A 13,961-nucleotide genomic window follows, 5' to 3' on the forward strand; every position below is an offset into this window, starting at 1 on the left:
AGTTGTCAGTCTAGTGTGCTGGAATTGGTTTGCTTTTTCTTCATATGTGCGGTTGTGATCATTTACATTTACAATATTTATTTCATGTTTAATTTGCATATAGGTTCCACCCAGTGGAGTTCCTGTAGGTACTAGGTGTTAAGCTTGTGATTGTTCCTTTGTTAATTGCTGTGGTTATTTCCTTGTTTTTTTTTTCTCTTCACTAAAACATGTAGCTTTTATTTCATTATCATTTATAAGGATATTTTCAAATACTTTATATAAATGTAAATATACTTTATTGGTTTAAAATTTAAAAATATTTTAAAGTTAAAAAAGGTAAAACTATTTATATAATCTATTGGTTATAATACTATGAAATTTTGTAAAATCCAAATTTAATTGTCAACTGAGACAAAGACTGCTTAATTACTAATGTTTTCTCAGTCCACAACAAATATGGATGATTTATCATGGCATTCTTTGTAAAACATTGTAAGTTTGAAATTGAATTTTTTTGAACTAAATACTCAGGCACCTACTATCAAGTAATTAAAACTGGCTGAGGAGATACTTTTTTTTTGTCATTTTTCTCTTATACTTTGTCATCTATATATATGCTTATATATATGCATACATATATATGTGCACATGTCTATACATGGCTGTGTTGTATGTGCCTATATATGTGCATGCATATAGTCTTGTGTGTTTGTGATATATTTATTCCCATTAGAAACCCCAAGTTGGTGTTTAAACAGTAGACTCTCATATTTGAACATAGTTTTATATGATAGAATGCTTGTTTATTTTGCATTCATATGTTTGTTTACCCGTGTGTTTGCATATGCATTTACTTTTGCATTTTTTTCTGTTTTTATGTGTGCATGTCAGAGCTTATTTTATTCTCTCAAAAAATAAGATGCAGATAAGTGAATTAATATATCATACTTTTGGTATATACTGCATGGATATTTTAGGGTAAAACAAATATTACCTAATATCAGGGGAAACTAATATTTTTTAACCAACTCTCTGTGTACCTATTGATTTAACACTGAAATCCATTTAAAATAAACTTATAGATACGACAGCTACCTAAATTCTACTACCTCTATTGGAATATTAAGCCAGAGCATTATTTGTCCATATACATCCCAGTCTATGAAACTTATAAGCTATTAACTCTAACATGATTAAAAGAGTTGCAAATATACAAGTGTTGACTTGACTTACTCTTTAGGAATTGCAAAATTCAAATATATTTGTGAAATTCAAACTGTTACCAGAATGCAGCTTGACAAGAAGGAATTTAAGTTTATAAAGAGATTTATAGATGGATATTTGCACATTGTTTCTTACCAAAAATTTGATATGCCTTTCTTGTGAAGAGTAGCAAAGCCTTTAACTGTAAATAATGTCAATCAAAACAATAGGTTAGTTGGTACTGATATGTATCTATTAACATTTTATGTTGATATTACATAAAATTTTCATAAAACTCAAAATGATATGCTGTAATATTTGGAACATAAATATATACACAACATTTGAAACTTGCACTGTCTTTAAAAATGAATCTAAATTATTAAACATTGAGTGACAAATTGTAGAACATTTACAAATCTGGCTTCCTAAATTTTTGTACTTAATATGAGGATATTTACCAATAGCATTTATGTTTAAGATTATTATTTTAAATATACATAAATGTAAATGTTATATTTTGATCAGAGATTAACTATACAAAACATGTTAGAATGAACTATAATATGCCATGTATAGTGCTAGCTTTCTGTGATACATTATCTTCTTCATAAAAAACAAATACACTGCAGTTCTGGAAAATATTATCTTTCTCTAGCTAGTTATTATAAAACCACTCAAGAAACTGAGACAGTTAAATTAACAAAAGGTCTTTAATGTTTCTTGTTATCCAATATGAGGACATCTGTTTATGGCGTATTGATGTGTGCATTATCTTCAAGTGAAAAGCATTTGGCAAACAAAACCTTGAGGTTTTCTTGAAAGTGGTAAAATGGAAGTGCTGTTTGTGACACAAACATATTATACTACAGTCACATTTGGATGCACTAGTTCACAACTCAATACTTATTGAAATATTGCATTATCAAAATACTTGACACAAAAATGCTTAAAAAGATATGGTGAAGATATGAGTTAATATACCTAACAAATTTATTAACAGAGGTTACAGTTGAAAGGAAGAAAATAAATTGAGAGAGAATTAAGGCATAAAGGAAGTAGAGAATGATGGAAAGATTTGATCAAAAGGAACAAAGTAAATATTTGGTAAACAAGGTGGATAGCAAAACTTCCACAGCTTGCATTTAGGGTTTAAAGGTTAAAATAAATTAAGGCATGCCAGATGGCACCATTAGTGGTACATTTAGAGAAGTGTATATGTACTTAAAAGCCCAGTGATTAGGTAAATCCAGGATAAACACAAAACAAATGGCAGATATTCATACTTAGAGTTTCTTTGACTGAAGCTGCATGTTAACTAAAACTTTTTATCAACTCTGAAGTAATAATTGAATTTAATCACAATTCACTCTAAAGTGTAAAATAAGAATCCTTAAAATATCATTCAAAATTGACATCTGCATTTTCTAATTGACTTCTCTAAATAAATTATTTATTTGTAAAATTAACTAACATGTTAGATTTTTAGAATATCCCACTTTCTAGCTATACTGAGTAATTGGATTCATGACACTGAAATGGAAACAACTAACGTGCCTGTTTGAAAACATCAGAGTGTGGGCCGGCGCGGTGGCTCAGGCCTGTAATCCCAACACTTTGGGAGGCCAAGGCGAGTTGATCACGAGGTCAGGAAATCGAGACCATCCTAGCTAACACGGTGAAACCTTGTCTCTACTAAACACACACACACACACACACACACACACACACACACACAGCTGGGCGTTGTGGCAGGCGCCTGTAGTCCCAGCTACTCGGAAGGCTGAGGCAGGAGAATAGCTTGAACCCGAGAGGCGGAGCTTGCAGTGAGCCGAGATCGCGCTACTGCACTCCAGCCTGGGTGACAGAGCCAGACTCCGTCTCAAAAAAAAAAAAAAAAAAAGAAAAGAAAAGAGAATATCAGAGTGTGAAACCTCTTGAACTTTTTCTCAATGTTTTTGATCATTTTATAATAAATACACCAATTGGAATTATTATCTATAGTATTAATTTCTTATTGTTCCAGGATAAATGTAGCACAGTAACGTTAAGTCAAACATAGAAGCAACTACAGAATGAGATATTATGAATACATCACTTATTTTAGGTTCAAATGAAATCATTTATTTCAAAGTTATTTGAAATCAACACATAATGAAATATTTAAAAGATGGGCAGATTCAAGTATATTGTGGATCAAATCATGTTCACATTTTATTATAGTAGTGTGCATTACAACTTTTTTATTTTACATAGAAATTTTGAAATTATGAGTTCTATTATTTTCAAATTAAACACATTTAAAAATTTTCTACTGTTTGTTTTTCCCTCAGCCCTTGACACCAGATTTAAAAGAGTGTTTTATATTAAATCCATTTCATAACATGTTATGCATACTTTAAAAGATAGTATCATCTAGAACAACACCTTAACTCCCTGTATCACTCCTGTTTCTCTTTCTCATAGCCTTTGTAATAGTCCACTCTCGGAATATTCCTTTTTTCTTTGCTCCACCTGCCTTCTTTCCTACTATGCAGATACCAGTGCTAGCCTTCTTACTTTATATTGCTGTTCTTTCTCTCAATTACGGAGTAGGTTGTCTTCTCTTTCAGGGGTGGCATTGAGATTGCAAAGGGTCTTCAATGCTAAGTTGATTATCTCTCCGACTTGAATTTTGAAATCCCTTCCTTTTTAAGTATATATCACTTTTTCTAGACTTTCCTATCAGATACATTTGCTAAATTCATGCATATTTTAAATCAAATTATCTGAAATATTTTAATTAAAGTAAACATGTTTCCATTTGGAGAATTTTACAGCATTAAAATAAGAAAGAGCAAGCGTGATATTTATAGATAATGAATAATACATAACCAATTTTATTTGTATTTTGCATTATAAGTAAGAACGACAGTAATATGCGTATATGCAGTTTATTATTACAAATCAAGTAATTGTAAAACCTTATTGCTAAAATTTTGAACTGCAATTTTCTTTTCTTGCTTTTATTTCTTATTTCCCTAGTCCAATGCTATTTTGGAAAATATTGATAGCAAATAATTTGTAAAAATATATTTAATTGGGAGTTTTTATATTCTTTCTGTTTTTCTGTTATTTTTCCTTTTTACCATATTGATTATACCTGTGTGTATTTCAGTATTTTGTATTCCACGATGTAGGTCACCATCTTTTGAATAGTTTAGATCATTAATGAGTAAATGTCTAGTTAAATTTTTTTTTATCTTTAGAAATTCTTAATATTTTTATCTGGATTTTTGCTATAAATTTCAAACATTAACTTCTAGGTGATGAACTAATAGCTACATTATTTATTCAACGTTTGAAATGATGTCTTTTTTTTCAAAGACAAAAGACCCAGAGCTTCATCTTTTTCTGAATGACTACACCTCAGTCTTCACCGTCACACAGACTGGTATTACTCGCTACCTCACCTTACTTCAACCAGTGGACAGGGAAGAACAGCAAACTTACACCTTTTCGGTAAAGAGCTTTTGTATAAATATATATATGTATGTATGAATATATGTATGTGTGTTTGCATGGAACTGAAAGAGATGTCTGGTTAAAACTGAAAAGGTCATCAACTTGGGGGAAAAATACATTATTTTCAATACCAGAGAGAAGATCAATGAAAAATTATTTACATGTATCGCTCTTTGTTTGTAATTTGTGTAGCTATATTAACATTCTTCCTCACAGGAAAAAAAAAAACTTTTCAAAATAAAAAAAGAAAGTGCGAATTTCAGTCTTTACCAAAGTCGTAATTGTCTTAAATTGAGATACAAATAATTATTGCCTAACCTTTTTTGTTGTCGTTCTTGCATTTTTAATTTAGTCATAAAGTTGAGCCAGTGGTTCTCAAGAGGGAATACATTTTCCCTCCAGTGAACATTTAGCAACATCTGGAGGCATTTTTGTTTGTCACAATTGTGAAGGAGTATTATAGGCATTTAGTAGGTAGACATAAAGGATGTTGCTAATTGTAATACAGAGAACAGCCCCCCACAATAAAGAATTATCTGTCCCAAGGTATCAATAGCACTGAGGTAAATAAATCATGGGTTAGGCTAATCAAGGGGGAAAAAAAGTAAAGGTTATTAAAGTTGTGATTGTAAAAATCATGCGATAGGGAAATACACACATAAACATACATACACATGCACACAAACACGTAAATAACAAGTATAGTAGGGTTGACAGTTGAATAAAGATAAAATGTAACTTCTAATTATATTCCAATTTTTGAATCAGACACAGGAGAAAGATGAGCTAAGAGAAAGCACAAATTAAGATATATAGAAATTATTTCTGGAGAAGCCTACAGAGAAAAAGATGAGAACTTCCAGGAAAGTTTATGTGATGGTTAAAAGTTAGATACAGGGTGGATTTAGACAAAGATGCCGGTGCTGTAGCACTGATTTGGCAGGCATTGTTAAAATGTTGATAATGTATAAAATATCACAATTGCATGATGCCATTTAGTCCTTTGAAAATTGCCATTGGGTGAATTACTGTGATACAATGTGCATCTAGGGCATCTACCTTCCTGATGATATAAACATATTGATTGTAAAAGGACTATTGTATACAAAATATGTAAATGCAAATAATATTTTCCAATTAAGTTTTTAAGGATTAAATTGTAGTTAACCCTAAGAGTCAGCAGTGTTACTGACCCACTTTAAATGATATTTTGCATATCTGATTATTTAAAATATGCCGGGAGTTGAATACCTTAAAACAAAATCTTCAGTACTTGCTTCTTATCATATTAGAACATTTTTAGTATGTGTAATATTACATCTTTATTACCTCCTTTTATCAACAAAATATTTTTACACCCTTTCACATTGTAAGATTACCTGTAAGAAATGTGTTAAACTGTAAGAGCAAACTCTGTACTACTTATATTTGCAGAACATCTCTATTAAGTGTGTTTTTCTACTCCCAAAGATAACAGCATTTGATGGTGTACAAGAAAGTGAGCCAGTCATCGTCAATATTCAAGTGATGGATGCAAATGATAACACACCAACCTTCCCTGAAATATCCTATGATGTGTATGTTTATACAGATATGAGACCTGGGGATAGTGTCATACAGGTAACTACTCATATGAGTGTACACTCAAAGTTGCTATGTACATGGGCATTATATAATGTGTTCATTAAGAAATTACTTAAGAAACAAAAATTGATTTCACATTTATTGTAGAGCATAATTAGTTTAAATAGCTTTAAATTTCTGTTACTTTTCAAATAAAAGCATATCTGGCAGGGCATGGTGGCTCACTCCTATAATCCCAGCACTTTGGGAGGCTTAGGTGGGTGGATCACAAGGTCAGGAGATCCAGACCATCTTGACTAACACGGTGAAACCCCATCTCTACTAAAAATACAAAAAAATTAGCTGGGCGTGGTGGCAGGCACCTGTAGTCCCAGCTACTTGGGAGGCTGAGGCAGAATGGCGTGAACCTGGGATGCGGAGCTTGCAGTGAGCTGAGATCATGCCATTACACTCCCCCCGGGCAACAAGAGCAAAACTCCATCTCAAAAAAACAAACAAACAAACAACAACAACAACAAAAAAAACACAACAAAAAAGGAAACACACAACCACACACAACATAAATAAAAGAATATCTATATGGCTCTAAAGGAGACTTAACTGGTTATTAGAGGTAAACATAGCTATTTGTTGGTAGTAAGTGAATAAATGCTTGGTTGTTACTTTCAAAAAAAAATAGCTATTTGACCAGTTTATATTTTATTAATATACTGAATACATTAAATCTTCAAATTACTTTTCACTACTGTAGAAATTGATTAAATTTCACTTGGAGATAAATACAAAAAACAGCCTTAGTAAAGTGGTGCATAATCCCACTAGATATTGGTTACCTAGATAAAATGTAATCATTACAGCAGAGAAAATTTAAATTAGATAGTAAATGGTACCTTTGAAAACACGTAAGTCAGGCAACATCTTTATTCCTAATTTATCTTATTTTTTACCATTATCGGTGCTTATTACATTTAAATAAGTTATTTCAAACACACACACACACACACACTTTTTTTTCTCTAGATCTTTTCCTCTCTCATCAAGGTCATATCCCTTATAATATATGAAATTAACTTATTTTCTTCTTTCCCTCACTCCAAATTGAAAACTCAGGAGTTTAGTAACTTTGGCTGCCTTGTTTGGCACTGTAATGCCAGCACATGGCAGACATATTAGCCATGCAGTAAATATTTATTCCAGGGATAAATCATTGCTAACTTTGCATTAATTGCTAATTAAAATTAGAAATCATTCAGTGCGGCTGGGCATGGTGGCACACACCTGTAATCCTAGCACTTTGGGAGGTCGAGGCAGGCAGATTTCCTGAGCTCAGGAGCTCGAGACCAGTCTGGGCAATATGGTGAAACCCCGCCTCTACTAAAATAAAAAATTTTAAAAATTAGCCAGACATGGTGGCATGCATCTGTAGTCCCAGCTACTCTGGAGGCTGAGGCAGGAGAATTGCTTGAACCCGGGAGGTGGAAGTTGCAGTGAGTCAAGATGGTGCCACTGCACTCCAGCCTGGGGATAGAGCGAGACTCTGTCTCAAAACAAAACAAAAACAAACACACACACACACAAAAATGCGAAAGAAAAAAGAAATCATTAAATGTGATTTTTTTGTTTATGAATTAAGATATGCTTTCTTGAGTTCTATAGAAGGGGTGACATGATAGCCTGGGAACTGGGAATTCAATGGAATGTTTATTCCATGTGTAAATAGTGTCTACTGTGTATTTAGTAAAGAGAGAAAAACCGTTTCAAACTGCTACAGTAAATTTTTTAATATATTGGTATGGTACTTGTCACATTAATGAAATGAATGTGTTTTAAAACATTTGATTTCAGGGCAGAACTGTAACTAGTTTATTTCTGTATTTGTCGCATCTGTATCTATAGTTCATGGTATATAGTAGATGTTTAATACAGTAGCTGCTGACGGCAAAAAAGACACTGGGGACTACTACAGAGGGAGAGAGGGAGAAGGGACAATTGAAAAATTAACTATTGTGTACTATGTTCAGTATCTGGGTGACAGAATCAATCATACCCCAAACCTCAACATCGTGCAATATACCCAGGTAATAAACTTGCATATGTACCCCCTGAATCTGAAATAAAAGTTAAAATTATAAAATAAAATAAATATAGTGCAGCTACCTAATAAATGCTTATTTGAGGATGAAAGAAAGGAACACCCTTAGACAAGTAATAATGAATGGATAAAGATATGAAAGAATGGGAAGCTGTAGATACATGGCTATTAGTTCCAGTCAATTGATGGACCATGAGAGCTACAGTTTTCTGTGCTAAAGCACCTTTTCACAGGTAGAAAACCCATATTTTACATAAATAAAAGAATGACAATTATTGTCATGTCCTTATTTAATTAGACCTGATTTTCATCTCCATGTCATAATTGGAAATGAAAGTAAGTTTACACAGAAAAACAGCCAGCAGGGAACTACAAAGTGTAACTAAGAAAATCATAGCAATTATATGGAGAAACTGTATCTCAAAAATGTTTGCCTTAGGGGTTCAAAGGCTTATTTCTCTCATTTGAAGTCTACAAAAGTTAATTTCCCTTATGTATCTCTTTGTAAAACAAATATTTCCTTGCCTTTAAAGACTTATATTTTACATATTTCCCTGAACTATGCAGATTGTGAAGATAGATTGGTGTTTGTGTCAGCATGCCTACAATTTTAAAAATTATTTAAAAGTCAACAAATGAAGATTTATAATTAGTATTTTAATGTTATTTCTGGTATGTGGTAGAAGGATGGTCTTGCTATAAAACATACTACAAGAACTTAGACATAAAGTAGTTCTCATTGAGATAATATATTTAAAACAAAGAAACTTGATACAGAACTCTGATCTACATATACCCTTTAAGAGTCATGACCTAGGTCCCTGTGCTACACCTCGTCACAACCCTGCCTTTCCCCATTGACCTGACACAGGATACATCAGTTTACTTGGTGGTTAGTAAACTGATGTCAAAGACTGAAAGTGTCAGAAACAAAAGTGACAATGAGCACTTTCAAAAAAAAAGACACTCGGGCAACAGGTTTTAATTATTGTCATTTTCAATGTAGCCATGAGACTCTTTTAGCGTGATGTGAGCACATACTCAATTTTTTAAGTACAGTATATTTTTCTTATCAAGTATCTACCCTGTCTGCAAGGAGCAAATGAGTTGGTTATAAAGTTTTACCCAGATCCTTGTTATAAGTTCTCAGTTATAAATTGAGCTTCTGACTTTATATATGTCTCTTACACTTGATTTTGGCCAAAAGGACTGGAGTGATTCTCACGCACATGGGTCATGAACAACACTTAGAAGAGTGCTACCTTAAAGCACTAACATCATCTTCTGTAACTGGAGCTGAAGTATAATCACATTATTAACACATATTTTGTTTAGGGGAAAATTACTGCATGAGATGATTTCATTTTTCATTCCATGCAGACCATTTTATGGGATGTCAATGCAATCTTATAGGTTGACACTAATAAATACCATGCTCCATAAATACCACTCCACACATTGCTAGTTTTCTTGAAAAGACAATTAGTCCCCATAAAAGATACAGATTTTACTATTTTGAAGATGTAGATTTAAATACTAGTAGCTAGCTATCCAATTAATACTCCATAAACACTATTTGTAAACATCTGCAAGTCTCTTAAACTGTGATTCTCAAAGACAATTGAATATTAGCATTCTGCCTGAGGAACTTTTAAAATATTGATGCCAGCACTTCATTCTAAGATGTTTGTATTTAATTGATCTGACCACCCATAACAGAGTCACTTAGACAGATTTTATTTAAGAAAATGAAAGTTCTAATATGCAGCCAATTTTGAGAATTACAGTTTTAAACAACAATATTTTAAGAGTACCACTGAATAATTGTACTTCTTAAGTCATTATGATAGAATCCCACATAGAGTTGAGTCCTCTGATCCTCACCCCACCTTTTTTCATTGTTCTTTTGTTTTTTAGTTCTCCTTCCCTTCTTCTGTGATGCTTCCTACTCCCCTTTCCTATCTTAGACTCTACTCCTTTCAATTTCTGTGCTCCACCAATTATTCCGTTTCTTTGACTGCAATAATCTTTCTCCACTGACTGATTCCTTCCCTTTGCCCAATTAACATTCTTAACATCCCCAGGTACTGGTCTTATCCCCACTCCCAGATATAATTCTTCATGCTTTTATCCCCCTTTGATTATTTTCCTTATCAACAAAAATGTATCAATCTCAGTGTCTGCATACATATATTCATCTATATCTATCTCTATATTTATATTTGTATTTATCTATCTTATGTATAGTATTACCTGAGTTTAACTCACATCACACCACTAAAATCATATAAAATTATATATCCCATCAGTCTATTTCTACATGTCAAACTCAAAAGTCCTTAATCTTGGTAAAACTCTCAACTATACCCTTTTATGAATAACTTCCCTGGTTCCTATCCTACTTCACTGTTGGCTGAGAGATGTGACTGACCCCTTGTTCAATTATCACTCTTTAAAAATTAACATTCTTCAAATACCTATATATACTTCTTTTCTTTTTCATCTATTCTCAAGTTTTCAATCATCACCTCTATGTATACTTGTCTGCCAAAGTTAAATGCCCTGTGATGACCTCTTTCCCAAGTAGCAAACTGACATTCCAGATATCAGCTGGACATGACAAAGTGGATCTTTCACAAACACTTTACATTGGACATATCCTAAAATACATTAATCCATTATCTTTATTTTAATAAACAAACACACAGACTCAAAACATGCATCTAGTTGTGTTGGAGGCAGCTATATTGTGATGCACGCCATTAATCTTTAAGCTTCGCAGGCAGCAGGGTAGGCACCTTGCAGTCTTGTTTGTTTTCCTTCTCCTTTATCTGCCTACATCCAAACTATTGTTCAATTTAGGCAATTCCTATTTTAAAATGTATTTGCAGATCATCATTTCCTCTTTTTTTGTTAAAGATTTTGTTTTCTGAGCAGTTTTAGGTACACAGCAAAATTGAGAGGGAGATACAGTGATTTCCCAGGTACTCGCTGTCCCCACAGATGCATACCTGCCGCATTATTAACCGCCCATACCAAAGTGATACATTTGCTACAATTAATGAACTTACATTCACACATCCTTATCATCCAAACTCTGTACTTTACATAAGGATTCACTCTCGGTGTTTCATGTTATGGTTTTGTACTAATGACGTATACCCACCATTGTAGTACCACACAGAGGAGTTTCACGGCCCTAAAAAACCTGGACTCTGCCTATGCTTCCCTCCCACTTGCTTCCTTCCTTCCCCTGACAATCATTGATCTCTCTACTGTCTCATAGTTTTGCCTTTTCCAGGATAGCATATGTTTGGAATCATATGGTATGTAGCCTTGTCCAACTGGCTTATTTCATTTAGTATTACGTACTTAAAGTTCCTCCATTTCTTTTCATGACTTAATAGCCCATATCTTTTTAGTGCTGTATAGTATCCCATTATCTAGATGTATCACAGTTTATTCATTCTTCCATGAAAGAGTATTTTGGTTGCTTTCAAGTTTTGGCCATTATTAATAAAGCTGCTGTAATCACCCATGCTAAGTTTTTTTGCTTGGACATAAATTTTCAACTCCTTTTAGTAAATACCAAGGAGTGGGATTGCTGGATCATATAGAATGAATATGGATATCATTGTTAGAAACTGCGAAGCTGTCTTCTAAGGTGACTCTACTAGTTTGCATTCCCATTTCCACAACCAATTCCTTTTCCATGCCTGTGTGCTGCCATAATTTAGGCTACTACAGTAGACTATGTTAGGCAATCTGGCTATTTCTACGGATTTCCTACCACACTGTTCCAGATGATTACTCTGAAACGGAGTCAGAACAGATCCTCACCCTCCTGGAAAACCTACCAATGGAAGGAACAAAGCTCCACACATACAGTCAAGGACGTCTGTGTAATATTATTAAATATATTTGTTTCATCTCCTGCTACACCCTTCATATTGTGGATCTTGAGGATATATAGGATTTTGCTTTACTTGTTTTTAGCATGGAATATTCTCCCTATTCTATAACTGTTGAGAGCTCTCTCAGGTTGAAGGTTTGATCCAAGTTGTATCTTTAAAAAAAATTCTTTAACACATAGTACAATTGTTATCTCTTTAATACGGGCTTTATTTTCCTAGCAAGTCAAAATTAATTGCTTCCACATACCAGCTATCACCTCTATCTCCTACATATTTTACAGTGGCATGCATTAAGGCTAGCTTTTACATGTCTGTCTCCCCTACTGACCTGTAAATTCCTTTAAGACAAAAATTTTTAATGATCTAACCACCAGTGGTCAGTATAATGACTTACACACAGTAGGGATTCAGTTAATGTCCATAGAATTTAATTCCCTCAACTAATCTACCCTCAATAAGTTTAGAAAACACCTCATTCTAGATATATGCTCTATTTGGCTTAAGAATTCTATCACACATTAAGTATCATCTCACATAGTCCTTTCCTGAGATGATCTCTAACTTAACAGCTTTAGCCAAGCTACCCCTTCCTGCTCTTAAATTGGAAATATTTTAATTTCTTAGTTATGCTATATCATAGGTCATTGAATATTAGGACTGAAAAAAACTTTGAACATAATTATTTTTCATAGTCTAATTTTATAGAAAAATGTGAGTTAATATAATGATAGATGACTGTTCCAAATTAACAAGGGTTTTAAGTGACAGAGATGATGTGGAATCCAACTTAAAGACAATAGAATTGGGAGGCAGGCTAGCTAGTTGCATTTCTTTCTGCCACTTTGTACTATTACATGACATAACCTTCTGTACCTCAGTTTTCCAGTCTTTAAAATGGTATCAACCATTCAGTCTTTAAAAGACTGAATGGTTTATTTTAAAGTATCAGTCTTTAAAATAAAGTATCAACCTCGCAAGAGTGTTGTGATTATTAAACCAATTATATAAACTACTATCACATGTGTGCTTAGCAAATGCTGCATATGTGGTAACTTGCTATTGTTGTACCATTCTCATAAATTATGTAAAGCACTTAGGATTATTTATTAATATTTGTTACCTTATCTGTGTATATCTCTGTGTGTCGTGTGTTATTTAGTACTCTGTGGAGGACACATGTAAATAACATAAAATTATATATTCAATTCTGTTTTTATAATTCCAAATATTCAAGTTTAAGATAAAACTATATAGTATTTTAGTGTCTCTTGACAATTTATTTCACACAAGATTGGGAGGGTTCAGACTGGTATGGCCATAGACAACAATTTGTTTCGAATAATGATTTTGTTTTCTTTGGTTTGTGTGTATAATATCATGATTAAAGTTTGAGGGTTATATTTACTTAAGGTCTTGATGGAGTTCAGTATTTCAGCAAATACCATATAAAGATTTGATGAGCAAAGCTTACAAAAATATAGACCTATTTTTTTACATTAATACACAATTTTAATTTATTTTTGATATTTGAAACATTTCATTTTTTTCTAAAGACCGTTCCATTTCTTGGCTAAATCTATTTGTATTAGAATTGCAATATATACACCAACATGTAATTCTGAACTTATACAGGTTATTCACTCATGCTGAGAACTTTAATCGAATTTCAAGTTTGATTACAC

At 32.8% G+C, this 13,961-nt stretch overlaps 1 protein-coding gene across 6 annotated transcripts in view; it reads left to right on the forward strand.

Annotated features, from left to right (window-relative positions):
• The window catches only part of PCDH15 (protocadherin related 15), a 1,804,329-nt gene that overhangs the window by 1,429,679 nt on the left and 360,689 nt on the right, over nucleotides 1-13,961 (forward strand). For all 6 annotated transcript variants that reach the window (XM_073019143.1, XM_038008761.2, XM_073019145.1 and 3 more), the window contains 2 exons: nucleotides 4,552-4,686; nucleotides 6,160-6,309. In XM_073019143.1, the coding sequence (XP_072875244.1) occupies nucleotides 4,552-4,686; nucleotides 6,160-6,309 (285 nt within the window). The remainder of the gene's footprint in view (nucleotides 1-4,551; nucleotides 4,687-6,159; nucleotides 6,310-13,961) is intronic.

The sequence above is a fragment of the Chlorocebus sabaeus genome, chromosome 9 (genome assembly GCF_047675955.1).
Source record: "Chlorocebus sabaeus isolate Y175 chromosome 9, mChlSab1.0.hap1, whole genome shotgun sequence".
Classification (NCBI taxonomy): Eukaryota; Metazoa; Chordata; class Mammalia; order Primates; family Cercopithecidae; genus Chlorocebus; species Chlorocebus sabaeus.